The 27,601-nt window shown below is 44.9% G+C and overlaps 1 protein-coding gene across 4 annotated transcripts in view; it reads right to left on the bottom strand.

The window, feature by feature from the left end:
- The window catches only part of ACACB (acetyl-CoA carboxylase beta), a 120,872-nt gene that overhangs the window by 71,941 nt on the left and 21,330 nt on the right, over positions 1-27,601 (bottom strand). For all 4 annotated transcript variants that reach the window (XM_051972984.1, XM_051972983.1, XM_051972985.1 and 1 more), the window contains exons 2-4: positions 23,427-24,055; positions 5,156-5,288; positions 72-210 (exon numbers count right to left, since the gene is read on the bottom strand). In XM_051972984.1, the coding sequence (XP_051828944.1) occupies positions 72-210; positions 5,156-5,288; positions 23,427-24,046 (892 nt within the window). In that variant the 5' untranslated portion in view covers positions 24,047-24,055. The remainder of the gene's footprint in view (positions 1-71; positions 211-5,155; positions 5,289-23,426; positions 24,056-27,601) is intronic.

Raw genomic sequence — 27,601 nt, 5'->3', positions numbered from 1 at the left:
CCCACACTGGGAGTCCCTAGCAGGAACAAAGTCGCCCACAAGCCTGGACTGTCTCTCCTTCCACTAAATACCTGCGTTGGCTTTGAGGTCCTCTGGCGTGACCATGACCACGAAGCGGATGGCCCTCTCATTTCGAAACATCTCATAGGCCCATCTTCGAATGGATCGCATACACTTGACAGCAGCAATGCCATTATTGGCAATGAGAACCTGAAGGTGGAGAGACAAAGGAGAGCTGTCAGGATCTGGGGCATCCGAGGAAGAGTCCCGCCTCACCCCAGCCACCAGGCAACTCCATATGGTGGCTCATGCTACAGGAAGAAGAGACCCAGAGGCCATTTATCCAGATCAGTGACTCAAACTTTGTTCTCTGTAACTTTATACCATTAAAAATGACTAAGGATCTGTCCAGAGAGTTTTTGTTTATGTGGATTATATTTATAGATAATTACCATGTCAGAAAGTAAAACTAATTTTAAATTTGTAGACCCTCCGAGTTTCAGAAATACCATCCCCCTGCCCCCAGATTCTCTGGCCACACTTTGAGAACCACTGATCCAAAGAAGAACTAGAGATCACTATTGACACAAAATAGAAAATTTTGATTATATCAAATTGAAAAGTTTTTGTACAAACAAAACAAATGCAGACAAGATTAGAAGGGAAACAATAAACTGGGAAAACATTTTTACAGTCAAAGGTTTTGATAAAGGCCTCATTTCCAAAATATAGAGAGAATTGACTCTAATTTATAAGAAATCAAGCCATTCTCCAATTGATAAATGGTCAAAGGATATGAACAGACAATTCTCAGACAAAGAAATTGAAACTATTTATAGACATATGAAAATATGCTCCAAATCATTATTAATCAGAGAAATGCAAATTAAGACAACTCTGAGATACCACTACACACCTGGCTAGAATGACAGGGAAAAATAAGGCGGAAGGTTGGAGGGGATGTGGGAAAACAGGGACACTGATACATTGTTGGTGGAGTTGTGAACACATCCAGCCATTCTGGAGAGCAATTTGGAACTCTGCTCAAAAAGTTATCAAGCTGTGCATACCCTTTGATCCAGCAGTGCTACTACTGGGCTTATATCCCAAAGAGATACTAAAGAAGGGAAAGGGACCTGTATGTGCCAAAATGTTTGTGGCAGCCCTGTTTGTAGTGGCTAGAAGCTGGAAAATGAATGGGTACCCATCAATTGGAGAATGGCTGAGTAAATTGTGGTATATGAACGGGATGGAATATTATTGTTCTGTAAGGAATGACCAGCAGGATGAATACAGAGAGGCTTGGTGAGACTTACATGAACTGATGCTAAGTGAAATGAGCAGAACCAGAAGATCATTATATACCTCAACAAGGATACTGTTTGAGGATGTATTCCGATGGAAGTGGATCTCTTCGATAAAGAGAGCTTTAATTGATCAAAGATGGACAGAAGCAGCTACACCCAGAGAAAGAACACTGGGAAATGAATATAAACTGCTTGCATTTTTGCTTTTCTTCCCGGGTTATTTCTACCTTCTGAATCCAATTCTCCCTGTGCAGCAAGAGAAGTGTTCGGTTCTGCACACATATATTGTATCTAGGATATACTGTAACCTATTCAACATGTAAAGGACTCCTTGCCATTTGGGGAGGGGGTGGAGGGAGGAAGGGGAAAAATCGGAACAGAAGTGAGTGCAAGGGATAATGCTGTAAAAAATTACCCTGGCATGGGCTCTGTCAATAAAAAGTTATTAAAAAAAAAAAAAGAAAAGAAAGAAAGAAAGAAATCTCTCATGTAATCAAAAAAAAAAAAAAAAAGAAAGAAAGAATCACTGATCTAGATAACCTCCTTAATGAGGCTGAAGAAGATAAGTGTACTTATTCAAGGTCATACAGGCTATGACTCCAACCCAGATCCCAAGACTCCAAAGTCCATGCTTTGATTCCCATCCTGGTAACAGGATGCAATTTACTTGTAAAATAAAAATTAAAAAGTCCACACTTCCTATCCCATAAGAGTTGCTATAAGGCCTAGAGTAAATACAATCACACACACTCACACACACACACACACACACACACTCTCTCTCTCTCTCTCTCTCTCTCTATATATATATATATATATATATATATATATATATACACAAATATAATATAAATTATATAAATATTAATATATATATAAAACTATAGATGAAAACGATTATCACTAGACTACAATATTTTATTCATTTTACTTTTTGAAATAGTAATTTTATTGAAATAAACACTTCAAAGATGCACGACTTTGTCACTGTATCAGTATTCCCTTCACTCAGGATATGACCCTTCACCAACACAGATTTCAACCCCTTCTCTGAGTAGAGACTCTCAGGGAGGTAGTATTATGGCTGAAAAATTCATCCTCCTGTTGCCGTAGATTTGGTAAAGTCAGTCTCCAGGACCCGGTCACCCCTACATTGAAGGACCATGACGACTATTCCCAATGATCCATGCTCTCATAGAGCACTTATTTGAGGTTATATAGGTAGTGATTCAATGGTAGTATTTCCACTCAGATCCCAAGACTCCAAAGCCCATGCTTTGATTCCCATCCTGGCAATGGGACAGAGTATAGTATAATATAGAGCACTGATCCCTTTTCTGTGTAATATCCAGCCTCAGACAGAGGAGAAAGGGTGAAAGAGAGAGGGGCTGCTATGGGGCCTGAGACACCCAGGTTCAAGTCCATATACTGGCTGTTTGTGGGAATTTCATGGTGGAGGAGAATGGAAGCCGTAGGCCGGGAAGTCAGAAGGTGGATTCTAGGCCTATTCCTTCCGTGGGCCTCAGTTTCTCCATCTCACCAAGAAAGGTTCTATTCATCTGAATGGAGTCTGTTCTTAAGGGTGGAGCCATGAATTCTGGAAGAGAGGAAGATAAATAGAACAAGCAGAGTGTGACCTGCTCTGATGCTCCATAGATGCAGACCCCACTGTCCAGGCCTCTGGGCCTTGGAGGTGCACGTCCTGGCCTCAAATCCCGTCTCATTGTGCTGTGTTGCTAACGAGATTCCAGATTGGAGTTAGAAGGGCCCTGAGTTTCATTTTCCTCAAATTCCCCCGTTTTATGCTTTGGCAGGGATGTACCCCCAGGGGCACCTTGGGACGGATACCACGCCTCTTAGCTTTCATTTTAGTGACTGGGTTAAAGGCAGAGACAGCATTGCTCATCAAATGTCCAGTGAACCCACGCTAGAAGGGACATAAAAGGATGAAGAGTCCGGATCCAAAAAGCATGGGGCTAAATATAAGAGGAAAATGTCAAGTTTTACGCTTGGGTTCAGAAAAAAATCCATTTCATAAGCAGAAAACTAGGGAAGACATGGCAAATTTTATATGAAAAAGATCTGGTTGTCTCAGTGGACTGTGAGCTAAAACTGGATCAGCCAGGTGACATGGCTAGCAGAGAAACTCCCATGATCTTGGATTGTCCTCAGGAGGCAAAACTTCCAGGCACAAGGAAGTGATTGTTTCCCGGACTCTGCCCCCCACCCCCACTCCCACCCCCACCCCTTAACCACTTCTGGAATATGTTCTCAGTTCTCTGATAAGCTGGAATGCATCCAGAATGGTAAAGGTCTTTTGAGTCCGTGCCATACAAGGGCCTGAGGAAGCCTGGCCTGAAGGGAGTCAGCAGAGCAGGCTACAAGTACCGCTGAGACTAACTAGTAAGCCTTGTTCAGACTGGTCCCAGATAACAGAAGGGGGATGAGGATACAAACAGTCCAAAAGCTCACGGACTTGCAGGCCACCAAGACCCCCAGATCATTTTCTGACAAACTTCTAACTTCCTGACTGAGATGTCAGGGGAAACTTCCCTGATGATAAGGAGAGGGGATAGCTAGTGGGCTTTCCCCGGAAGAAGCTGGATGATTGCTGGTCTGGGGGAAGTGAAGCGGTTCACTCAGTCACAAAGAAAATGAGTGTCAGAAAACAGATATGGATAGAGGGCCTCTTAACTACAAACCCAGTGGGCTTAGCTTGTTCTGCCACAGCCTGCCTCATGTAATCCTACCAAGAGAGGCTGGAAATGGCCCATCCCGTGGTCTGGCTCTCACACAGCTCTCAAACCTGGCAGGGGAGTCTGGGGGTAGACATGCCCAGGAACAAGGGAAGGTCAACTTGCCCGCTCTGCAAGCAATAAAATTGCTGGTTGATCCATAAAGTTTGGGGAGATACAAGGGAAGAGAATGTGCTTTACACAGCTTGACAAAAATCTCCCTGGAGCCGTCCTTGGTGAGGATGAAGACTAAAACCCACATCTCGAGTGATGGTGCTTCGGTTTACAACATGCCATCCTCACACGGCTCTGGGAGTGAGATGGTCCAAACAGGTACAATTAGCCCCATCTCATAGATAAGAAAACTGAGCTCCAGAAAGGTAATCTGATTCACCCAGAGCCAATATTTCCAAGTTTCCAAGCCTTGTGCTTTTTTTCAGGACATGTTCCTTTAAAGGGATTACCTTTTCTGGGCTCTGAAGTTCCTAGGAATAGGGAGGGTCTCATTGTTGACCACAGGGCCTGACCAGGGGTCCTGCCCACAGGGGGCATCAAGTATCTGTCAAACCAGCGAATAAGGAAGCCCTTTCTAGGGATGAATTCGAATCTCCCAATTCATTCAATTTAAGCTTCACACAGGCCCGGCAGAGACCATATGAGACAAATTCCTTGCCTTCACGCAGCTTCATGATAACATGGGATACAGACCTCTCCTAAATAGCCTTAATGAAAGGTAGAACATGTTACATGCAAAGGAGGGATGTCCTAAAAGAAGGAGTGCCGTCCTAGAGTGATTCTGAGCAGAAGAAAGGAAAGATAGAGTGATGATGCAAAGGGCCAGAAGGGACAGGTGAGAAGTGTGACCCCCACATTTTACACAGCCAATGAGGGACAAAGTATGGATCAAAAACCAGGAGCCCCGATTCTTGATTCAGGATGTTTTTGCAGCTGGGGGAGTGCGAGGAAGGGAAAAGGAGAGGAAGACACAGAGGAGGAGGGGGAGGAATAAAGATGAAGGGCGGGGGGAACCCCAGCCCAAAGGCACCCAGCAAGGGAATGGCCAAGGCATCTCAACACCACTACTGAGGCTGGGGGGAAATGGAGCTTCAGTACCTTTTCAATAACGTAATTCCCCCCAAAGCGAGTTACAAACTCAGCCGGAGAGGCGACTGTGAAGTCCCGATGAAGGTCCAATTTCTTCTGTTCTCTTCCTCTTTTTACCAGGTGCAGTCCTGACATGCTAGGCCTGGAAATGAAAGATAAAGAAAGGCATCAGCAGAAATTTGGAGGTCTCAGCTCTCTAAAGCAGGAGAGTCAACACTTGGGAGCTCAAAGAGCAACTGCCCAGGACATCAAGAGCATCTGGAGCTGGAAGGAACTAGAGATATCTGGCCATCCCTCTCCTATGAGGTGAGGAAATGGGCCTGGAAGGAAATGGGCTTTCACTTGTCCAAAGTCCTGTGGCTAGCAGAGCAGAGGGAGGCTGAGAACCCAACTCCTCTGGCTCCCAAGTCCTTTCCATTGTGCTACCACAGGTTCTTTCATACTCAAGGCTGAAAGGCCTTGGAATGCTACACAATCAGCTACAGAAGGGGCAAATTTGCAGGTGAGGCTCTGTCTCTCTTCTCCCTTTTTCTATCTCTATGACTCTGTCTCTCTAACCATTTCTTCTTCTCTAGAATAAAAGTACGGGTGAGCTAGTACACACACACACACACACACACACACACACACACACACACACACACTCTCTCTCTCTCTCTCTCTCTCTTTCTCTCTCTCTCTCTCTCTCTCTCTCTCTCTCTCTCTCTCTCTCTCTCTCTCTCTTCTCCCCTTCCTCTCCCTCTCTCTGTCTCCCCCCAAGGGTACTGACATAATATTGTGATTTGAGGTTCATAGACTCAACCCTCCTTCCAGTAGGAGATGGGGGTCAGGGGGCCAAATCCAAGGGTACCATGTCATCCAGCACCTTAGCTGGATGGGGACCAAAGGAAGGAAGGGTTTCCAGGTAAAGGGTTGGGTTAAAATGAAGACCAGATTCATGTTGTCCCAGGTAGTATCCCAAAGCCCCAGGAGGCAGATGTCTAGTACTTTTCCTTAAAACAACAGGAATAGAAAACCACCATTTTCCAAAGACATGGTACACCAGAACAGCAGGAAGGGCACTAGCTGAGAATGAGGAGCCCTGGGTTCGAAGCTCAAAGGAGCTCCTGGCTGGACCATTAGCTCACTGTTCGCCTGTGGCTAGCTCAGTTTCCCGCCCTGTCCAAGAATGGCATAGGACTAGCATCGGTTGTCCAGTACAGGCGCCTCACGGGAGAGAGGAAGAGGCAGACGTGCGCACGGTCAAACAGACGGCGCACAGCCGAGCTGGGCTTCCAAGCCAGCTCCTCCTTGTCTTCCGGGATACCCTCCATCCTTCCATATTCTCCACTGAAGCCTAGATGTCTTCTGGGATCGCTTCCGGGACTAGGATTTTCAGCCTATGAGACTGATCTTGATTCCAAGTAAGTACTAATTATTACCAAGATTTTTCTGGAGGTAGAGCAAAAAAGCGAGTTTCTAAAGCTTTCTATGTTGTTAAAATAATATTGCGTGTTTTTCTCCTAAATATGCACACTCAGTATTGTTCTATAATAACTAGTAAACCATGTCTTTATTGAAAACCAACAATAATGGACTAAAAACCACAAGAAGTCTAAAATGGGGCGGGAGGGAATCTTCTGATCATAGCATGTCATTAGAAGGGACCCCAAAGAACATAGGGAGAAGTGACTAAGACAAGTTTCACAACTAATTGGTCAAAGAACCAAGATGAGAACCTGGATCCTTAAGCACCAAATTCAACATTTGTTCTAATTACATCCTACTGCCTCGCATAAAATTCCACAAAAACAACAAAACCATTTCTACAGTTCTTAGATTTAAAAAGCACTCTCCCTACAGCAATCCTATAGGCAAAGGAGAGAGTGCAGGGATTATTGGGCCTATTTTAAAGATGAGGAAACCGAGGACCATCCAGATGAAGTGACTTAACCATTTTGCCTCTAGTGAATGCTGGAGCCATTTTGGAAGACTCAACCGCACATTCCCCAACTCCCAAACCACCGTCAGCTAAAGAATACAGTCTATGCTGTGATTGGGATGAGAAACGTTAGCATTTGTCAGGACACGGGAAGAGTCTTGTGATAGCTAAGTGATGCAGTAGATGGAGTGCCAGTCCTGGAATTGGGGAAAAGAAGGGAGGGAGGAAGGAGGGAAGAAAAGAGGGAGGAAGGAAAGGAGGAAAGAAAAGAGGGAAGAAGGGAGGGAGGAAGGAAAAGAGGGAGAGAGGAAGGGAAGGAGGAAGGAAGGGAGGGAAGGAAGGAGGAAGAAGGATGAAAAGGAGGGAGGGAAGAAGGGAAAGAAAGGAGGAAAGGAGGCAGGAAAGAGAAAAAAGAGAGGGAAAGAGAGAAAGAGGAAGGAAGGAAAGAAGGAAAAAAGGAAGGAAGGAAGGAAAGAAGGAAGGAAGGAAAGAAGGAAGGAAGGAAGGAAGGAAGGAAGGAAGGAAGGAAGGAAGGAAGGAAGGAAGGAAGGAAGGAAGGAAGAAAGGAAGGAAGGAAGGAAGGAAGGAAGGAAGGAAGGAAACATCTAGGCGAGTTAGTAATTTATAATAAATAAAATGGCTGCTTTCATTTAGCCTTAGGACCCCTCTCCTCACAAACAATAACATGGTGAGCCCTTCCTGCTCACATTCATCCCATCTTCCTCAAACATCAGGGCCCTGGGACCCTTTCAGGATCAGTAGTGTGTGAGACATGTTCTTATAGAGGCATGGGTCTCGGGTCTGGAGTTGAGTTTGATGAAGTCCTACCACCTTCTAAGAGGGACTATAGTTTTAACTCCTTTAAGCCTCAAGTTTCCTCTGAGAAATGGGAGCAATAACACATCATCACTTCCATCAGCAGGACTCTGCTTTCTCAAATTGGATGGGTGCTACAAAAACAAGGGCCTTAGTTACCATTTACAGGCCATCCAGCAACTCAAGGGCTTGTACCCTCCTGGGCAGAGGTGCCCCCACATCTTCACGCTGCGGGCCGCAATCACCCTCCACCTCCTACCAGGCCACCTGCGGCCAGAAAGTATTGTGCTCCTGCTGGTGACTGGGCAGACGCAGTCTCTACCCCTAGAGACCACCTGAAGTTTCTCCAACAGAACGCAGGCTTCCCGAGGGCAGGGACGTATGTGTTTCTAGCCTGGCATAGATGTTTATTGATTGGCAGATTTCCAAGTTGATAGGAAAAAACAAAGCTTGCTCTCTGTTGACATGGCCTGTGGGTGCCATGACGTGAAGTCAAAGGAGAAGGTCAGGAAGATAAATGGTCACACATCAGGTGAAAACTCCTCCGAGCCCTCCTCAGCACCCTGGGCGCCAATGGTCCTCGCAGGGATTTCTAACGATCCTGCCCTTCTGCCATCAGGCCTTATGCCTGACCACGGCCTCCAAGAGCTGAGTCACGAGCCCATCGAACGCCTTGCCCAAGCTCCCTGCAGCATGAGGAGGGGCATTCCTATTTCAAGCCAAGTATCAAGACGGGCAGTTATTTTTATCTGTTTTTAACTTGAAGTGCAAAAGAGCCAAGTGGGGCAATAGTTAAGTGACCAGAATCACTAGATGGAGGGAACCCAGAACTCCAGGTGTCAGAGGCTGGCGGGGCTTATGGACACAGAGCTGTGAGCGTCAGAGCAAAGGGGTCTTTAAGACCCTTTAATGTTCAGAGGTTGGGGTTCTGCGAGAAGTGGGGCGTGCACCAATGTTATTAAATATATTATTTACTAAATAGTATTAATACTGAGCTTTCCTACCTCTGACAGTCTGTAATACATGGTTGAGAAGGAATTCTCTTAAATATTAATTTCTCATATTATTATTATCTACTATTAAATGCATTCTATCATTAATACTGAACTCTCCTACCTCTGACAGTTTTTAATAAGGAATTCTCTGAAATATATTAATTTATTAGAAATTATAATATTGAATTTATTATTAGTATTGAGTTCACCTATCTCTGACTTATCATCTGTTAAAAAAAAAAAAAAAAAAAAGGTACACTTTTGGCCACTTCTACAAAGGGCATTGCATCAAGCCACAGGTCATACTCAGTTTCCTGAAGGAAGAGCAATGGGAAGAGGAAAGGAGCTCTGTGGGAGGTCTCACACTCACCCAGCGCATGCGTCACTCCTCCCTCTGTGAAAATAAGAGGCTCGTGTCCGGCACCCTGTCCCTCTTCTAATGTGCTAGCAGCCCAAGTAAGGACATGAACGAAATCTGGGGAGACGGCCGAGAGGGCCAGAAAGCCTGGCTTTGTTTAGTAAATAGCCAACCCTCTCATTTGACAGAAAAGGAAACTAAGGTCCAGAATCCTATACCTAAGAGAGGGCAAAGCTGAAACTAGCCCCTACGGCTCCTGACTCCTAGACCAGACTTCTGCCTCTCTCTGCAGCCAAGACTACAGCCAATACCCAGCACTGGAATACAAACAGTGAGTGGCCCAAGATGGGCTAGTTGGGCCTGGGTCTCTATGACCCATCTTGAGACAAGCTCTCTCCATCGGTAAAAATGGAATAATAATGTACCCCTTTTTTCAGAGGCTACTTTGGGGACCTCAACCCAATTAAATCCTTTGAAAGAAGGCCTGCCTGACTTTAACATATTTAACATGTATGGGACTACCTGACATCTAGGGGAGGAGGTGGAGGGAAGGAGGGGAAAAGTTGGAACAAAGGTGAGGGCAAGGGTCAATGCTGAAAAATTACCCACGCATATGTTTTGTCAATAAAAAGATACGATTAAAAAAAGAAGAAGAAGGCCTGCCTGTCTCCTTTGCCCTAACTCTCACTCCTCCTCCTGTGTCCAGCTCAAATCCAGCTTCCTTGAGGAAGCCCTCTCAGACTACACCAGTCCCTACTGAGCTTACCTACCCCTGGAAGACTTACAGTCTGTAACACATGACTTATAAAGAATTCTCTTAAATGTATTAATTTCTCATATTATTATCTAATATTAACTACATCATATCATTAATACTGAACTCCTACTTCTGACAGTTTTCTGTCTATAACACATGGCTTAATAAAGAATTGTCTCAACTATATTAATTTATCATAAATTATAATATTGAATTTATTATTATTATTGATTTCACTTATCTCTGACGTCTTATAATCTATAAAAAAACAGCTAGATAAGGAATCCTCTTAAACATATTAATTTATTATATTTTATTAATACTGAGCTCTCCTACAGAGTCTCATGGTCAATACCACATGGCTTGATAGGAATGTTCTTAATTAATTTATTATGTGCTATTAAATACATTATTTACTAAACAGTATTAATACTGAGTTCTTCTATCTCTGGCAGTCTATAAAACATGACTGATAAGGAATTATCTTAAATGTATTAATTTCTCATATTATTATCTACTATTAAATGCATTCTATCATTAATACTGAGCTCTCCTATTTCTGACAGTTTTACTGTCTGTAACACATGGCTTGATAAGGAATTCTCTTAAATATATTAATTTATTATACATTTATTATTATTAATATTCAGTTCACCTAACTCTGACAATCTTCTATCTGCTTAAAAAATCTTGATAAGGAATCCGCTTAAATATGTCCATTTATTACATTATTATATATTAGATTTATTGTAACTAGTCTCACAATTTTTAACACATGGCTCAAAAAAAGAATTCTCTTAATTTATAATATTATTAAATATATTATTATATAATACTAGTACTGAGCTTTCCTACCTCTTACAGTCTGTAACATGACTGATAAAAATTCTCTTAAATGCTTTAATTTATTAATTATATAATATTAAATGAATTATATCATCAATACTGAGCTCTCCTACTTCTGAGAACCTATCTATTAATAGTGAGCTCTCCTACCTCTGACAATCTTACTGTCTATAAAAATGTGGCTTGTTAAGGAATTCTCTTAAATATATTAATTTACTATATATTATAATATTACATTTATTAGTATTAATACTAGGAATTCTCTTAAATATATTAATTTACTATATATTATAACATTTATTAGTATTAATAATGAGTTTATCTAGCTCTACAGTCTTATCTGTAAAAAAAAAAAATTGGCCACATAAGATCTTCTTAAATATATTAATTTATTACATATCATATATTAAATTTATTATTTCTTATTAATAGTGAGCTTTCCTACAGTCTCACAGTCTGCAACACATGGGTCAATAAGGACTTCTCTTAATTTATTACATGCTGTTAAATATATTATTTATTATATAGTATTCACATTGAGCTTTCCTACCTCTTACTGTCCATGACATATGGCTTCATAAATTTCTGAATTGATTTATTATATAATGTTGTTATATATATTATTTATTATATACTATTCATATTGAGTTTTCCTACCTTTTATAGTCTGTAACACATGGCTTTATAAGGAATTTTCTTGATTTATTATATAATGTTATTAAATATTTATTAAATAGTATTAATGCTAAATTTTCCTACCTCTTAGAGTCTGCAACTTTTATATTATTTATTATATAGTATTCATATTTAGCTTTCCTACCTCTTACAATATGTAACTCATGGCTTGATAAGGAATTTTCTTAATTATATGTTATTAAATATATTATTTATTATATAGAATGGATACTGAGCTCCCCTACCTCTGAGACTCTTAGACTGTAATACACAGCTTGATAAGGAATTCTCTTTAAAGCATTAATTTTCCCTTTTCCAGACTAGGCTGCACTTCTGGGAGGGCAGAGTCTCCCTCAAACATTTCTCCCTAAATCCCCAAAGCACTCACTCCAAGAAATCCCCAATGAGAGGCTGCCGCACATGCTCGGCAGAGTCACCGTCATCCTCCGCCTCATAGGATTCTCTGTGGGCTCTGGCTGCACGGTCCCCCCTGTGGCTATCAGCCACTGCTGTCACCTTATGGATTCATCCGTGCTCTCACTCCCTCGGCTGTCACCTTCGGTAGAGTTTCCTACCTGGGTACAGCAAGCAGTGGGCTTTCTGAGAGTCTCTCATCTGGACCCTGAGAATTTAATTATCCAGATGCAGTGGAAACGAAGTTGCTCCCTTAACACCCCAAAAAAACCCTGGGTGCTGATAATGTGCCCCAAGAAGAAAACTTAGAATCTTGCAACCTATAGATAGCAACAACAGGGATCCAAAGAACAAACTGCCCAGGAGAAAAAACGGGGCTGGGGAAACTTAGGAGTAAAAAAAAAAAAAAAAAAAATCAATCTGCTTTCATTTTGAAACACTGCCTCGTTCTTTTTTATATGTGATTTCTTATCTATTTTTGAGAGGAGGAAACTGCTGCTTGCACACAGTTTGTTTTTTTTTCCACCAAGAGAATCCCTGCTAACTAATATCCTATGGAATATTAGTTTCTGGGGAAATACTTTTCTGGGTGACCATGGTAACCCTTTCTAGCTCTCGGACTAAGGAAAACTCTCAGACTGAGCAACACGTCAGGAAGGAAGTTAATTTCTTTATGAAATTAAGAGCTGTTTTAATTTCATAAGCCAAGGGCAAAAAAAAAAAAAAAAAAGCTTGAATTGAGCCCTGTCAGTCTAAAAAATTCAAGTGTGACAACTGTGCCCCCTCAACTATTCACATTCCTACTTATACATCATATTCTCCTCTCCCCCCCCCGGCAAGTGAACCCCAAGTCTGCCCATTGGAAGATTTTCTTGTAGACTTTCCAAGTGGGTACATGCCCACTCCAAGCCTTCCATGATGCCTGAATGCAGCATGAAGGTGACCCCAAAGGACCAATCGTGACGCCCTTGGCCATGCCAGGCTGGGCATGAGGCTGCTGGTGGCCTGATGAGGTATTTTCTTAACTATATAATGTTATTCAATCTATTATTTATTATATAGTATTGCTACTGAGCTCTCCTACCTCTGAGAGCCATCTAGGGAAGCCAAGAGCGGATGATTGAGAAGGCTCGCTCACCCCTGACCTCTAAGGGATGAAGTCTTGGACTCCCCATAAACCAGCCAGGAAGAGAATTCCCTTTATTTGGTGGTTTACGTCCAGCTGGTTCTATCCTCGGGGTCACAATCACTCGGTGGTTGGTGGGTCCGCAGGCCAGGCAAATCCCGCACCACCAAAGTCCCTAAGGAGGCCGGCCCCTCTTGCGGGGGATGCAGCGGAGCAAAGGGCAGCCCCCCGCCTCCCTTCAAGGCCAGGGTCGTCTCCAGATCCCGCCCCCTGGCCAGAGGTGCCCCGGCCGGAGCAGAGGGTCCAGGGCTGGCCCAATGGCACTCACTGAAACACACAAAAGCCAAGGCAAAGGGGAGAAACGGCTGGTGTCACTTACTTGCCTCGGGGACCCAGGAGACATCCCTTGCATTTTGCAGGGCTCATGTCTACACTAGGGAACAGCTCCCGGGCTCCCCACAGGGCCATCAGCACCCGGCAGGCGTCCTGGCCTCCAGACACCGGTCCCAGGCAGGAGGGAGGGAAGCAGCGACCAGGGCCAGCGGCTTCCAGACAACATCCAAGCGAAAGAGACGCTTCCCTTTAAAAATCCATTACTCGCCTGCCAGGGAACAACTCTGCCTCCTCCTCCTCCTCCTCCTCCTCCTCTTCCTCTCATCTCTCCAGGCACCGACACCTACTGAGACTTGAGCCGGCCTCCCCTTCCATTCTGAAATAGGACCTGCCTCTAAGTTTCCAGGGCAAGGATCCACCAGCCTCCATTTCTTTCTGCTCCCCTCCCCCCCCCCCAACCCAGTTCCTTCCCATTCCGGAGGCGGCGCAGCAAGGGGCTCATTAGCAGCCCCAAGTGGTGCCCCTTAGTAATTCTCCCGGAGTGACCCGGGCCAAACCGAAAGCAGCCACAAGTGCGGTAAGCCGAGCTCCCAGAGTCCTTGAAAAGACCTGTCTCCTCAAAACGGACCCGCAGAAAACTGACCAGAAGCGTGGCTCGCCCCGCAGGGGCCAGGGGACTGTTTGCCAAGAACAGACAATCGAGGGGGGACACTGGGAACCTCCCGCGAGCGGAGGCTCCTCTGCAGGGCAACTCCCCAACAGCCAAAACCTTCCCACAGCACCCAGATTTCTAACTCAAAGGTCAGCGGTGCAAAGGTTATCACCCCATTTTACAGAGAAGGAAACTGAAGCGAAAGTTCAGGGAGGGGATGCGAATAGCATTGTTTCCATCGGGTCTGACTCTGCGTGAGTTTTCTCAGAAAGTACACGAAAATAGTTTGTCATTTTCTTCTCCAGATCATTTTACAGATGAGGAAACTGAGGCAGACAAGATGGAGTGACCTGCAGGATCACATGGCTAGTAAGTATCCTGACTGCAGACCCTGCACGCTAACCATTATACCACTTAGCCACCCAGATGTGAACAAGAAAATAGAACCATTCTATTTCAGACCTAGAACTGGACAGATCCCTCATTTTATAAATGAGAAAACTCAGTTTGCTCATGGAAGCTGATATCCTGCAACAGCAAGTTCTAGAGCTCTCATTTCGAAGGCCTCCTTACAAATGGAAGAGACCTCTGTGGCTAGAGTTCCGCCCCCCTCAGTTTATTATGAAAGAAAGACTGGGGAGGGCTGAAGTTACTTAGAGAGGATTAAACAATTTTGCAAATGTCAGGCAGAATTTGAATTCAGGACTTCCTGATTCTAAGCCCAGGGCTCCATCTACTCTGCCAGTTGCTTCCTCCATATGCCAGAGTTGAATTAGAAGGACCAATCCTACCGCCTCCATGACATCTCTCTAAATTCTTCCTTTCCAGATGATCTTTCTTGAATTTGACCTTTACCCTTCAAATATTTGATGTCTTGTTTCATTTTAATTCAATATATATAGAAATATGTTTATATCAATAGATAGCTTTATAGGTCTCCATAAGCATGGAGACATATATATACACATATATATCTTATCTCCAGAGGGCACTCAAACCCAGTTCTTATGTAATGATCTCCTCTCCAGTTGATAGGAGAAGCTAGGTAGTAATAGACCTGGAGTCAGGAAAACATCTTTCTGAATTCACACCAGACCTTGGACACTTCCTAGTTGTGTGACCTTGGACAAGTCATTTAGCCTGTCTGCCTCAGTTTCCTCATCTATAAAATAAACTGGAGAAGGAAATGGCAAATGTCTCCAGTACATTTGCCCCAGAAAACTCCAAATGTGGTCACAACGAATGTCCCGGAACATGATTAAAAAATGACTCAACAAAAATCCACTTGATAAAAATTTGGTGAGAGAATGAATTTTCATTCTGAAGAATCAAAAGAGAAAAAAAAAATCTAAATGCTGAATGATTCAAGCATGCTGGCAAACAACTCTGCCCCCAAATCGCACGCCTCTTCATGCCCACTTTTTTCCTAGATTTTACTGCACTGGGTGTAAAGTACTTAAAAACTGATAGAAGAAGCATTCTATAAATACTAGTATCCAGTTGTAGATTAAGCCCTAAACACATTTCTTTCAAAGGGTGAAAAGTGCCATCTGGATGGACAGAAAATAAATAAATGGATGGAAGGTGATGTTTGAATCAGCTGAGGCGGCCCGATTAAGGTGCAAGCGAGACTCAGCTGGAAAGGCCCTCAGACGCCATGGAGCCCACTCCCCTCATTTTATCAGGGTCCAGAGAGGAAGAGGACTTGCTCCGAGTCACACAAAGAAGAAGGACAAAAATTAGAAGGAAGGTCTTCTGAGTCAGTCTTATTAAGTACCTACTGTGTGCTAGGCACTGGGCTAAGCAAAGAAAATCAAACACAGACCCTCTCCTCCAGGAGCTTCTCTTCATGCAAACAGCTGCATACAAATGAGATCTCATCGAGTAAATCAAAAGCAACTCTAGAGCGAAAGCACGAGAATTCGGGATTCAATTTTGTTTCTAAACTTTTTTTGCCAACTGTTTTTAGTCAGATATTTTCCAATGTTCCAATTTTGCCAAGTCTTGAAGCAGACAGAAAAGCTACTGAAAGCAGAAGACTTGGATGCTGGAAAAAAAGCAGCAGATCTGGTGTTAAGTATATAGCTTTGGCCTTCTATTGGCCTGTTAAGTTATTTGGATGAAACGAAATGTGGTTCAGCTTATGAAGTTCAATGGCAGATATTTATGAACTTGGGAGTCAAGGGACCTGGGTTCAAATACTGAATCAGACAGTCCCAGGTTGTGAGAATCTTGGACAATTAGTTCACCTCTCCGAGCCCCAATTTTCTTATCTGTGGACTGGGCAAATACCAGCTAACCCAGAGGTCTGTGGTACAGAAAATCCTAGTGCTATCACTGGATGCCATAATCATAATCATCATCATGATTTTTTAAAATTGTTCTCTAGAGCCAAATTTCCATCATCAGTGTTAAGAGGAAACAATCATTTCCACTTTTACTCAGATATCATAGAGGATCTTTTCCCTTTTTTGCCCGTCTTTTTCCCTCTGACCCAACGGATGGGGAAGGGAGACTGCTAACAAACTGCACTCTTTGGGGCCCTTCAGTCAGGGCCCTGAATCTTCTCTCGGGAGTCAAAGAAAAGCTGACTTTCACACTTCAGAGTGGGATGGAGGGCAGAAATAAGAAACCATAGCATCGTACTTGACCCTTCAAAAAAAAAAGTGCTACTATGCCCATTTGACAGGTAAGATGAGGAATCTGAGGCGAAGATCAGAAATGGATCTTGCTCCTGTCTTGTAGGAAGTGATGATCAAGGTTCTGAAAACTCAAAACCAAGGTTCTCTACTCCCTAGTCCATTATTCTTTCCATTACACCAAAACGCCTTTTAACTAATTCAAGATTATGAACAAATAAAGTCCGTGTGAGTGCCAAGCATTTGAATTTCTTGTGAACAGTTAAAAGTTTTGCTGCAATTTTGGTCTCATATTATTGGTCAAATATATCCAAGTGCCCTTATTAAGTAGCTAAATTCAACTTGATAGCACAGGGGGGAAACGTAGGTCATTTTTAAAAAAAAGAAAGAAAGAAAGAAACAAGAAAATTAACTGAGGATTGATAGGACAGAGAGCCCAGCCTGAGAATCAGAGGAGTTCTGAGATCTTGGGCCAATCCCACCCACAAACCTGGGGTATTCAGGTTCCTCCTCTGTAGAATGAGAAGTCTGCACCAAAGGGTGGAACCCTCATGGATCTTTTGGTTTGGAACCAAGTGTGGGGAATGACGCCTCCCCACACTTTGGGATGGGAAAAAGAGAGATGGCCAGAGTGGGAGGTGGGAGAGGCTATTAAAACCACGCAAGGTCAGAGAAGGAAAGCAGCTTCAAGAGAACAGAAAGAGGTCTCGAGTTCATCAAAACCAGACATTGTCCATTTTTTGGTCCCTTTATACTCTTAACAATCACTGGGACAGCTGAAAGAGAACCTGCACTGGAGTCAAAAAAGACCTTAATTCAAATCCAACCTCAAACTCTTACTAGGTATATGATGCTGAGCAAGTCACTTAATCCCAGTTGGAACTTAAGCCTCCCCAAATTATTGAGGACTTTTTTCCAAAGTGGGTTATATCTATTGATATTCGTCATTATTAAAAATTAAAATGTTAAGATTCATAAACATGTATTAAATATTAGCATACTTATATCACCAGAAAAAAACAAAACAAAAAATTATTCTCTTAACAACAACAAAATTAAAATGTTAGTATTATTATGAAAATGGTTTTGGCCTCTTGGATCCTCTGAAAGAGTTTTGGGCACAAGGGTCTCTAGACCACACATTTAGAACTGTCAGTTTGGTTCAATAACCACAACCAGACCTCTGGGAGCCACAGAGCTGTGGCAATAATTCCTTCTCATTACAATAATGTCAGCTAGGTGACTAACCAAAGGATGCAGGGAGTCAAAAAGACCTAAGTTCAAATCTGGCCTCAGACACTTAGTAGCTGTGTGAACCTGAGCAAGTCATTTTAGCCTTATCTGTATATTGAGCTGAAGAAGGAAATGGAAAATCACTTCAAGAAAACCCCAGATGGGATCACAAAGAGTCATACGCGACTAAAACAATTATCAAATGAGGTTATATATGTAAAGCACTTTACAAACTTTAAAGAGCTATCTAAATATATCATTATTATCAGATAAGCAAACGTACCTCTCGTAGAATAAATAAGTAGTATGTTTTACAAATATATGTATTATTTTTTTCAAATAGATGCAGATACTGTTGTGATGATTAAAATAAAAAGTTCCTTTTTAAAGTTCATGATGCCTTTTTGTCCTGGATACTTCAGGAATGGTTACTAAGAGAATAATTACTATCACATGGGAGTCTTCCCACTCAGAACTTCCCAGTGGGAACCACTGACCTCATCCAACCTCTAGTTTTACGACTGAGGAAATCAAGGTCCAATAGGAGGCGGGGTCATACAGTCAAGGACACACGAGGTCCGGCAGAGCCGGGTCCAGAGCCCGGTCAGGCTGCCAGCCCCCAGGCTCTCGCTCCACAGTAAGCTCAGGTTGTGTTCTCCAGTGTTCGGGTGATTTAGCCAAAGAAGTAGAAGGCAGAATCTCATCAGGGAAGATCATGGAAAGATGGCAACCGGCCCAATCTGGGGCTTCTCTCTATTCTGGATGGTCAGCCAATGAGTGTGGAAGAAGGGCTACCTCTGAGTCCAGTCCCGGGCCCTGAAGCTGAATGGAGAGCGGGTCCTCAGTCCCACTCTTAGTTTGAGGCTCTCGCCTCTAAAGTCCCTGGGGACCTCACTCAGCCTCCCAGGGGATACGTCCATCCCCATTGCTTCCCGGCTGGAAACTGTTCTTACCTCAACGCACCAAACAAGGAGTTAAGAACTTAGAAAGGGAACAGAAGGGGGAAAATAAACAAAGAAAGTTGACTTGGCACTCGTCCCTCATTGAAGCGTCCTCCCCCGCCTCCTCTAGAAGCTGATAGCCGTCCCTTAAAGGCACAGGCCAAGGAGTCCAGCAAATGGGGGCTGGGGTCATATTGGGCCTGGACATTCAGGACATGGGGGGCTCGAGACCGGCTCTGATTCTCCGGGAAGATTGCTCCGGCCCTTTGCAAAGCTAAATTTCAAGGCTCAATGGCAGGTTAGCCGTGGGACTGGGAATAAGCGCCTTTCCAGTTTGGGCGCTGTAAACAGCAGGCCCTGGACTGGACCAGATTCTCCCGGAGGTCCAATGCCCAGCTCTGGCAGCCTATGACTTTAAATCTTTACTCAAAGTCTAGCGTTGCCTCTGGGGACGGAAAGACAGAATGATTTTTCTCAGCAGCAGATTCAAAAGAAAAGCAGAAATCTGGCCAGAGTCAGTAAGCTCTCTTCAGGTTAAGGAAAGTAGTGGGTGGAAAAGGACGGGAGCTGCCAGGGCCCTCTCCCCTCATGCCCTCCTGGGCAGTGCCCAGGCAAGGGGCTCCACTGTCTGGGCAGCCTCGGGCCGGGTACTCAGCACAGAAAGACCCCTCCCCCCCAACTCTGCCAAGAGCAGGGCTGCCCGGCCTTGAAGGCTCTGCATCTGTCGGCCAGATCACTGAGAGCAGAAACCCAGTCCCCTGCCCCCTTAGCCTGGCTGCTCCCGTGAGTGGCAGGGCCCCCCAATATAAGGCAAGGGGTGGAAAATAAACAAGCACAGCCAGCTGCTAAAGGGGAATTGGACCGGCGGGCACTGCCCATGGATCTGACCTACATGGCACAAAAACAAATGCATTTGAAGATGGAGCAAATCAAAATCTTGGTGGCAGCTCTGCCCTACCTAGCTGAGTGTCTTTGACCAAGTTTCTGGGTCTCAGTTATCTCATCTGAAAAATGGGCATAATAATGCCCACTCAACTGGTGCCATGGAAAAGCAATCTGCCAACTGTTCTGACTGAATGAGAATGGTTCTGATTCTCAGGCCTGCTGAATGGCAGGGACGTGGCAAGGACGTGGCAAGGGCAAGAGGCCAGAAACTAAGATACGTGGGCAGGAATATCCATCGCTTACTACACGTGGCAAACCAGCCCACTTCTTGGACCCTACCTTCTGCCTGTGTTTCACGGGAGAGTTCAATAAGGTGAGCTCTTGGGGAAGCAGTTCAGGACTGGAGAAAAAGGGCAAGATTTGGAGCCCAGGGCTCTGAGTTTGAATCCTCCCGAGGCCACTGAAATTTCTGGGGGACTTTGAGTGAATTACTTATCTCTCAGCCTCAGTTTCCTTATTTGTAAAGTAATGATTATTTAATTAAAAAAAAAAAACCTGAAGTGGTGGGACTACATGACTTTGAAGGCCTCTTATCAACTAAATCTATGATTCAACAATCTTTTCTCCATTCAGAGTCCCAAAGATCCTATATCTTAGAGATCATTTAATTCAGCTCTATCATCCTAAAGAGAGACTGAAGCTCAAGGCCAAGATTTGAACCCAGATCTTCTGCTTCAGCAATTCATGGAGTCAGCACAGAACAACGGAGAGCATGAGAAACTTTTAGTCATGGATCCCAAGTTCAAATCCTGACCCGGCCGTCTCCTACCTGCTGGACCTCAGACCTTAGTCTATTTCTCTGGAAAATGGGGGAGATGGACTAAAAGGCTTCCATCCCTAAATCTTTGGTCCTAGGTTCCTTGAAAGTCTGACTCTACCTTTGTCAAGCTAGAAGGGACCCCAAAGGCCAGGAGTCCGTCTCCTCCCTGCACAGAGAAGGAATCTGTGATCCCGACCAGGTCCAGAGCCGGCCCCATTCACAGAAATCCGTGGCAGGGTTTGAATCCAGCAGCTGCCGCTCCCGATCCAGCTGCTCCGTGGCCGTCGGAGCCCGGCGGTCCCCACCCACCCACCGGCCCCTCTCCATGCTCTGCGCTGATGGAATAAAAAGGCCGACCTTCAGGCGGTGGCGCCGGGTCACCCCATCTGGAGCTGTTGGTAACCACGTGTGTGCTTGCTGGGGCAGGGCTGGCCCCTGTCCAGCTCAGGAGTCCGGCCCGAGCCAGGGACGCCGTCACACGGACCACGGGGCAAGGAGGAGCGTAAACACGAGGTACAGAGAGTCGGATGGCACAACGTCGTCCTTCGCTTCAAGAAGAGCTCGGCGTGGTGGGGTGCGATGGGGAGCCCTGGGCCTGGCTTCCGGCCCCAGACGCCGGCTGGAGGATGGGCTAGCCCTGCCTGAACCTCAGTTTCTGCATCTTATAATAAAATCTAATCTCTCACAGGGCCATGAGACAAGATAAGGTATGTAGTGCATTTTACATTCATGTAAAGCACTTTTATTATCTATAATATACATATATAAAATAACAAAATAATATATATCTATAACATATATAAAATAATAATATAATAACATATATAATATATAAATAGGAGCATTTATATAGTTTTTTCCTAAGTTTTCTCTTTAGATTTTTGATCCTGAGAATTAAGTGCAATAATTACCTCCATTTTACAGAGGAGGAAATTGAGGATAGATCAGAATCACACAATAGGAGCCTGGTGAAGGATTTGAACTCAGGTTTTCCCGACTCTCACTAACTACGAGGCTGCCTCACTACCTGCTTCAAGCTGTAACCACGGGAGACCAGCCTCGACTCTCTTGATGTGTACAAAGGTGAGAAGTACCCCGTTCCCTGCACCTCCTAAGGACCCAGGGCATCGAGACGCCCAGATGTCTCTCTCAAGCTACGGTCTGTGACCTTGTATGTAATTCACCCTCCCGAGAAGGGTTTCTCAGAGATCCGGAGGGACCCACCCAAAGCTGGAAAACCCCAATCTACACCAATACCCCGATTAGTTTAAATAGGCCGCTTTCCTCCCACAATAATGGAACTTAGTAAGCTGAGACACTGAGGCTTCTGGAAGAGGTATTCCTGGGAAGGAGGAAAGTTTCAGGTCCAATTAGGGGGCTCGAGACCCGAGACTGGGGCCGAGAGGCGCCAAGAGAGCAAGGTGGGTGGGTGGGACAAAACGAGTGCAACAGCATTGCTCTCCCTGGGGGGCTGAGCCCGACCCAGAAGCCTGAAGACTGCCCCGACAGACAGCACACGTCAGACCTGGGCCAGCAAGCCCAGCCTATTCACGGGCAGGAACCGAGGTCCCCAAGAGCTCAGACTGTCCACCCTGGCAGCCCTCTGACCCAGGGAACTTTCTCCCTTATGAGGCAGCGTCTTCTATTTCTGGACAACTCTAATTTTTTTTCTTTTAGATTTCCTATTTTTGAAGCAACTGGGGTTAAGTGACTTAACAGGATCCTAAGTAGGAAGTGTCTGAGATCACATTTGAACTCGGGTCCTCCTGACGCCCCCGCTGGCGCTCTATCTAGACAGCTCTAATTATTTAACTCTAATTAATTAAGTTTAGCAGAATGTTTTTCTCTCTGCTGCTTTTCCTCCATGTTCCTTGCTGTGCCCTGGATCAAAGGTAATACTTCTTTCCCATATTTCTCCCCGAGTCTTCTTGTCTGCAGATCTCCCCTGCCTTTAGGTGACCAAAGTCCCCTGTAGGCTCTCTCCACTTCCCAACATCCATCTAAAACTGTGGCTCCCTCCCTAAGGGAAAGTACCTTGGAGAGCCCTTCTCCAAACCAAGGTGGTCACACAAGCAGAACTCGTTCCGAGACCAGAGCAGGGGGGACAACAGCGGTCACGAGGTCTAATACGCCTCGTTATACTGAGGGGGAAACAGTCCCAGAGATGGGAAGGGGCTTATAAAGTCAAAATCCTGGGATCCCAAGTCAATCAACACTCCGGCCAGTGCGCCAGGCTCAAAGTGGCCGTCCTAAGAAAGACCAGCTTCGGGGCTCAGAATGAACACGGCAATCTGTTCTACTCCAAGACTGAGCCAGAAGAAGAATCGGAAGCACCCTGTTTCTAGGAGAGAAGGGGCAGCCACCATCTTTCTCGTTTCCTTGGTTATGGACCTGGCCCAGCCCTCCTTCTGGACAGGAAACGGACCAAGGCCTCCTTTTCAAACAGGGGCTCCTACAGTAATCTGTACTGTCCCGAGCGACTCCCATCAAGGCCCAGGTTAGAGTTCAAGGGCAAGGCGACTGACCAAGCACGCTAAGACTTGGCCACTGAGCACCAAGCCCTGCCCGGTGATTCGGCCATGTTTATTCAGTGACCGCCTTGTGCTGGTGGTCCAAGGGGATGACCCATAACTAGAATAGGAGTTTCACCTGGGGAGGGACCAAATCTTCCATTTCCTTTACACTCCCCTCCCCACCCCACCCTCCAGTGGTGTCCCAGAGCCATGGGTATACAGTAGGTACTCAATAAATTGCTCATTCAATGACTGAGACAGGGGGAGGGCCTAGTCCTCCAACTAGTCTGACCATTCTCGTGAGGGACCGGGCCTCAGGCCAGCTGAGTAAGCACATTGGAGAAAGTATATTTTACCTCATGGTTGGTACAGACATTTCGGACTCAGTCATGGACCGAAGGGAAGCCGAGTCAAAAGACAAAGAGCCAAAACTTGACCGGCTGCTCTTCCTGGAGGAAGCTCTGAACAATCCATCAGGGGTTTCGTCATCGGAAGAGTTGTCGTCAAAGGAGCCCAGGATGAAATTGGTCATCAGCTGCTTTTTGATCTGGGCCCGTTTCTGGTCTTCCTTCGAAGAAGATTGGAGGCGCTTTCCCTGCGAGCCCGGAGGGGAGGACGGAGACCTTGGACTCCCTTGCCCCTCCAGGCCATTGGCCTGAGGCTTCGCGCAGCTCTCGGTCACATCTAACGGCGGGCATGGTTTCGTGTGCGGCGGCGGGCGAGATGTCAGTCGCTTCGGGCCGTCGGCGGGGCCTTCGAGGCACGCTGGCGTGTCGAGTTGCAGGCTGGCTGCGGGTGACTGATTGTCTACATTTTGGTGGACTGGTTCCCCTTTGCTGACACAGGTTGAAAAAGGCGCCTGGCGCTGGGTTTTGGTTTCAGACTTACTCTTGGTAACAGACTTGGCATCCGCCATGATGCTCCAAACTAACCATAAAAAAATCAGGTACGAGAACAGCAGGACCAGCGGGACCATTCAGGGATTCTGTAACAAGCAGGAAAAGAATTGTTTAGTACAGTTGTAAAATAAGATTTTCTTTAAAGAAATGGAAAAGCTCTAGCTGTGTGACCCTAGGAAAGTCACTTAACCCCAATTGCCTCAGGAAAAAAAATGGAAAAGTAGCACAAAATGCAAAGAGCCCTAGGCTTGAAATCAGAAGGCTGGGATTTGAATCTTGACTCAGCTTTTAAGAGCTGTCCTCAGTTTCTGTCTCTGTAAAAGAGAGACAGTAAGTCCTTTTTAGGACTAAGCCTGTGATGAGGTACTCCTGCCTTTGATCCTCCTATAGCTAACTCTGTTTGCTCTGTGACACTTTTCTGTGGATTTAGATTGCCAGTCAACGGCAAGCTCCCATCTCAGGGCATATTCCCTTAATGTCTTAACTCCCTTCCTTGGTAACCCTATCGCTCTCCCGAATCGATTTCATATTTACCACTCCTGGTGCTTATTTTGCCTCATTTTGTGTGTGACTTCTCCTAAATAATGTCCCTTGAGAGAGAGAACGAGGAAGACAGAGTGAGAGAGAGAGATTCAGATGGGAGGGAGAGAGACAGAGATAGAGAGAGGTGGAGAGAGAGACAGAGACAGAGATAGAAACAGAGAAACAGAGAGATAGAGAGAATGGGACAGAGACAGAGACACACACACACAGAGACAGACAGAAATAGACAGAGAAGAGACAGAGAATGGGACAGAGAGACACACAGAGAGAGAAAGTCACATTTAAGAGTCTTCTAAGGGATACCAAGGGTGGTAGGGCAGGCACAGAGCTAGTTAATGCCAGGCAGGATTTGGACCCATTTCCTGAATCAAGGCCCACAGTTCCATCCACTGCTCCGTACAGTCCTATACTACATGCTCTATGGAGAAAAGTGAGCTGACAACAATAACACCCACCACCTGGATGTGGACTCCAGGGTCCTGGGCCCTGGTCCCACTCATGCTGCTGGTTAGTCCTCTGACTTAGGGAAACGACATAACATTTTCACAGGATTGGGAAGAAGCTGAAGAAGTTAGCGGATGTGCAGAAACCAAGGCGGGTCAGACAGGAGTACTCCAGATGGCTACAAAGTGAGCATGGGGAAGGTGAAATGGCATAAGGGCTTAATCTCTGGAGTCAGTCACAGGATGACTTGCTGGGAGGTGGGGAGGGGGGCGGTAAAAATCACAGGAACATGAAACGAAGATGGCATCTTCTGGCCCCTTCATGTGAACACAGAGGCTTAAATAGTGAACATATTTCCCCAAATCACACAAGAAATTACAGACTGAAAACTGAAAACCAAGTGCTCTGATTTCAAATTGAGCTCTCGATATATGGCATAGCCATGGGTCAGACTAAATGACCAACTCAGAGTCATTATCTCTCTCTTTGTTCAGTTGTGCCCAATTCTTCGTGTCCCCATTTGGGCTTTGCTTGGCAGAGATCCTGTGGTGGTTTGCATTTCCTTTTCCAATTCATTTTACAGATGAGGAAACTGAGGCAAACAGGGGAAAGTGAGTTGCAAAGGATCACAGAGTTAGGAAGTGTCCAAGATCAGATTTGAACCGACTCCAGCATGGGTATTATATCCACCGTGCCATCTAGCTCCCCATATACTCTTTACCTGAGCCACGGTACACATGTGAGGTCTAAGGGTTTTTTTAAAAAAACTCTGAGAGATACCAGGTTATGTGACTTTCTCTCCTGATCAATATATTTCCTCCTTGTGTGTAAAATCATTTCCTTTGCAGCTCAAAAATTGTATTGCATAGAATCACAGATTTAGAGATAAAAGGGACTTGAGTGGCTATGTAGTCCAAGCTTCCGGGGCGAGAGATAAGGAAACGGAGAAATGGGGCCATGATCTTCTCAGACAATGTCAGAGGTGACCTTTGACCTGAGATTTGCTCATTTCAAGTCTAGCGTTCAAGCCACTGGATCAAGGTGCCCTTCTGCCCATGTCTCAGAAGTTAAGCCAGGGGCAGCTAGATGGTACAGTGGATAGAGCACCCAAGCTGGAGTCAGGAGGAGCCGAGTTCAAATCTGATCGTGGACACTTATGAGCTATGTGACCCTGGGCAAGTCACTTAACTCTGCCTCAAAAAAAAAAAAAAAAGTTAAATTTGCACTAATGTTAAGTATCATATTCTGAGAGTAACTCACTTGACACTCCAAGTGTGACTTAGTTTCATTATCTGGGAAATAGAGAGAGGGGAGGAGAGGAAGAGGAGAGGGAGAGGAGGAGAGAGCGAAAGGAGGAAGAGTGAAGGGAGAGTGAGAGCGAGAGCGAGAGCACACCCCATCGAATCCTCATGAAAAATAACAAAAGAACAGAGCCTCTAATATTGGAACGCATACTTAAGGACAAAGACTGGAAATCATTCCCCCCCCTCCCCACGCCTTCTCTTTTTATTTTCTCAATAGTATTTTATTTTTCCAATTACACAAAAAGCTAGTTTTCAGCTTTCATTTTTGTAAGATTTTGCGCTCCAATTTCTCTTCCTCTCTCTGTTCCCTCTCTCCTCCCCAAGACAGCAATCTGATATAGATTATACATGGACGATATTCTAATACATTTTTCCATATTTGTCATGATGTACAAGAAAAATCAGACCAAAAGAGAAAAAAGCACAAGAAAGAAAAAAGCACAAAAATGTACCTTCTGAATCCAATTCTCCCTGTGCAACAAGAGAACTGTTCAGTTCTGCACACGTAGATTGTATCTAGGATATACTGTAACCTATTCAACATGTAAAGGATTGCTTGCCATCTGGGGGAGGGGGTGGAGGGAGGGAGGGGAAAAATCGGAACAGAAGTGAGTGCAAGGGATAATGCTGTAAAAAATTACCCTGGCATGGGTTCTGTCAATAAAAAGTTATTTAATAAATAAATAAAATACCCCCCCCAAAAAAAGCACAAAAATGAATTAAGAGGTGAAAAGACTATCCTTTGGTCCATTTTCAGTCTCCACCGTTCTCTCGCTGGTGGCAGATAGCATTTTCCACCCCAAGTCTATTGGAAATCATTCTTTTCCAGAATAAGAGCCATCTGCATTTCAAACCTCCTTTCTTATCCTAGAACTTATCAGGATTTTACAGATCATCTGACCAAACCCACGGCTGAAGGAAAAAACCCTTTTGCAACATTCTGGAGAGCGGGTCATCTTGTCTCCAATTAAATACCTCTGGGGACGGGCAACTCACTACTAATTGAGGCATTCCATTTTAAAATAGCTCTAATAGTTGGGAAGTCCTTCCTTAAATGGAGCCAAAATCTGCGTCTATGAGCTTCCCCCCTGTGTTCCTCAAATGGTTCTAGATTTCTCCTCTGGGGCAGAACAAATCTAATTCCAACCCTCAATTCACTGTATCACATCTGTCCCTCCCACGCGGTGTCAAATGCAGCCAGCCGAAAGCTCACGCTGCTAGGACGGACCAAGGTCAGTCTACCTTAGTGGTTAGTGACTGACGTAAGACCTGTCAACATCTTCCACCACCCCCTTCCTTCTTGACCTAAATTCCCAGTGAGTCCGGCTCCTCGGGGGCACG

The sequence above is a fragment of the Antechinus flavipes genome, chromosome 1 (assembly GCF_016432865.1).
Source record: "Antechinus flavipes isolate AdamAnt ecotype Samford, QLD, Australia chromosome 1, AdamAnt_v2, whole genome shotgun sequence".
NCBI classification, from domain to species: domain Eukaryota; kingdom Metazoa; phylum Chordata; class Mammalia; order Dasyuromorphia; family Dasyuridae; genus Antechinus; species Antechinus flavipes.
Note: the sequence above shows the minus strand (reverse complement) of the source record. Positions and strands in the feature narration are given on the sequence as shown.